Below are 1177 nucleotides of genomic sequence, written 5' to 3'. Positions count from 1 at the left end.
AAAAAAAAAAAGAAATTCCTACACTGAGACGCAACTCAATTTTCGTGGAACATTCTTCGTGGAAACAACTGACCAGAGTTAGTGTGTGTGTTAACAGGTGATCCTGCCACAGGAGAGGGAGTCAATCGTCACATGATGTCAACAGTTATGTTCAAGCTGATCAGTGGCTTCCACATAAACTCAGGTCAGACACTGACATCAACAGTAATCAGAAAATGTCTCAGCAAAAACTGTCAATGACGTTTGGAATTGCCACTTGCAGATTCAACCATCACTAGAATCTTTGAAGGTGAATCCGATCACCTGATCCCATCAGTTTCTGCAGATCTGATCGATAACCGCCTGTTCACCATTGCTGGTAGAATGATCGGACATTCCTTTCTGCACAGTGGACCCAGTTTTCCAGGTCTAAGTCCGGCTGTCCTACATGTCTTGTTTGGAGGATCACTGGAAACCGCGCCCATCACATTAGAGGACTGCCCAGACCTTGACATCCGCAGTGTTGTGCAAGCGGTGAGGACTGTGATGTCACACCGCTATCCTGATCTTTCATTCTTCCTTTCATTCAGATACCTATGACTTTTTTTTTCTTCTGTTTTAATTCCAGCTCCGAGGAGATGCTGACATTGAAGACAGCGAATACGTGCATTATCTCTGTCTGTACGCAAACCTGCCTCTGCCTAATGTCACCAACAGAAAGTGGCTGGCTGAAAAACTACTCTTTCATGCAGTAAGAAACCGTACATTAATTTAAAAGCACTCTGTTTTTTTGTTTCTACCAATGAACAGTTAGGATTTTTAGGTTTCTATGTTTTAGGTGATTGACAAGACAAAGTTTCAGATCGATCAGCTACGGAAAGGTTTACAAGACACAGGAATTTGGCCGCTGCTTATCCACAGGAGCGATGTAATCCCAATTCTGTTTCCAGGAGAATCGGACGCACAATTAACACCACAGGTACCACTGCAAACAGCTGTATGGATGATCTCACGTGTCCTTTTGTTCAAACGTTTACTTCAGTCTCAAGTTACCTCTGGGTTTTAAAAGCTCTGCCTCCATTGTCCCTGTACTTCTATAGTATATAGTATAGTCTATAGTAGAGGAAGTATCCACGTCATTTTTCTTCCCTAAAACTGTTCCTCAATTCCTACACATGAATCTGATGTTTCTAACGTG

General features: G+C 42.6%; 1 protein-coding gene across 1 annotated transcript; it reads left to right on the top strand.

Moving 5' to 3' along the window:
* The first annotated feature begins 101 nt into the window (after positions 1-101).
* Positions 102-1087, top strand: LOC107988173 (G2/M phase-specific E3 ubiquitin-protein ligase-like). The gene is made up of 4 exons (XM_017031035.2): positions 102-184; positions 263-513; positions 608-730; positions 818-1087. The coding sequence occupies exons 1-4, from the start codon at positions 133-135 to the stop codon at positions 1043-1045; spliced, it is 654 nt and encodes a 217-aa protein (XP_016886524.2). The 5' UTR covers positions 102-132; the 3' UTR covers positions 1046-1087.
* Positions 1088-1177: the final 90 nt, after the last annotated feature.

The sequence above is a fragment of the Cynoglossus semilaevis genome, unplaced genomic scaffold, assembly GCF_000523025.1.
Source record: "Cynoglossus semilaevis isolate Cse_v1.0 unplaced genomic scaffold, Cse_v1.0 C19160696, whole genome shotgun sequence".
Lineage (NCBI taxonomy): Eukaryota > Metazoa > Chordata > Actinopteri > Pleuronectiformes > Cynoglossidae > Cynoglossus > Cynoglossus semilaevis.
This window is presented reverse-complemented; position numbering and strand designations above follow the sequence as displayed.

Excerpts from the sequence above, each read along its gene's own strand:
- LOC107988173 (XM_017031035.2), top strand. The coding sequence starts at position 133 with ATGATGTCAACAGTTATGTTCAAGCTGATCAGTGGCTTCCACATAAAC. Across the intron at positions 185-262 it reads TGGCTTCCACATAAACTCAG|ATTCAACCATCACTAGAATC; the intron begins GTCAGACACTGA and ends TGCCACTTGCAG. Across the intron at positions 731-817 it reads AAAAACTACTCTTTCATGCA|GTGATTGACAAGACAAAGTT; the intron begins GTAAGAAACCGT and ends TCTATGTTTTAG.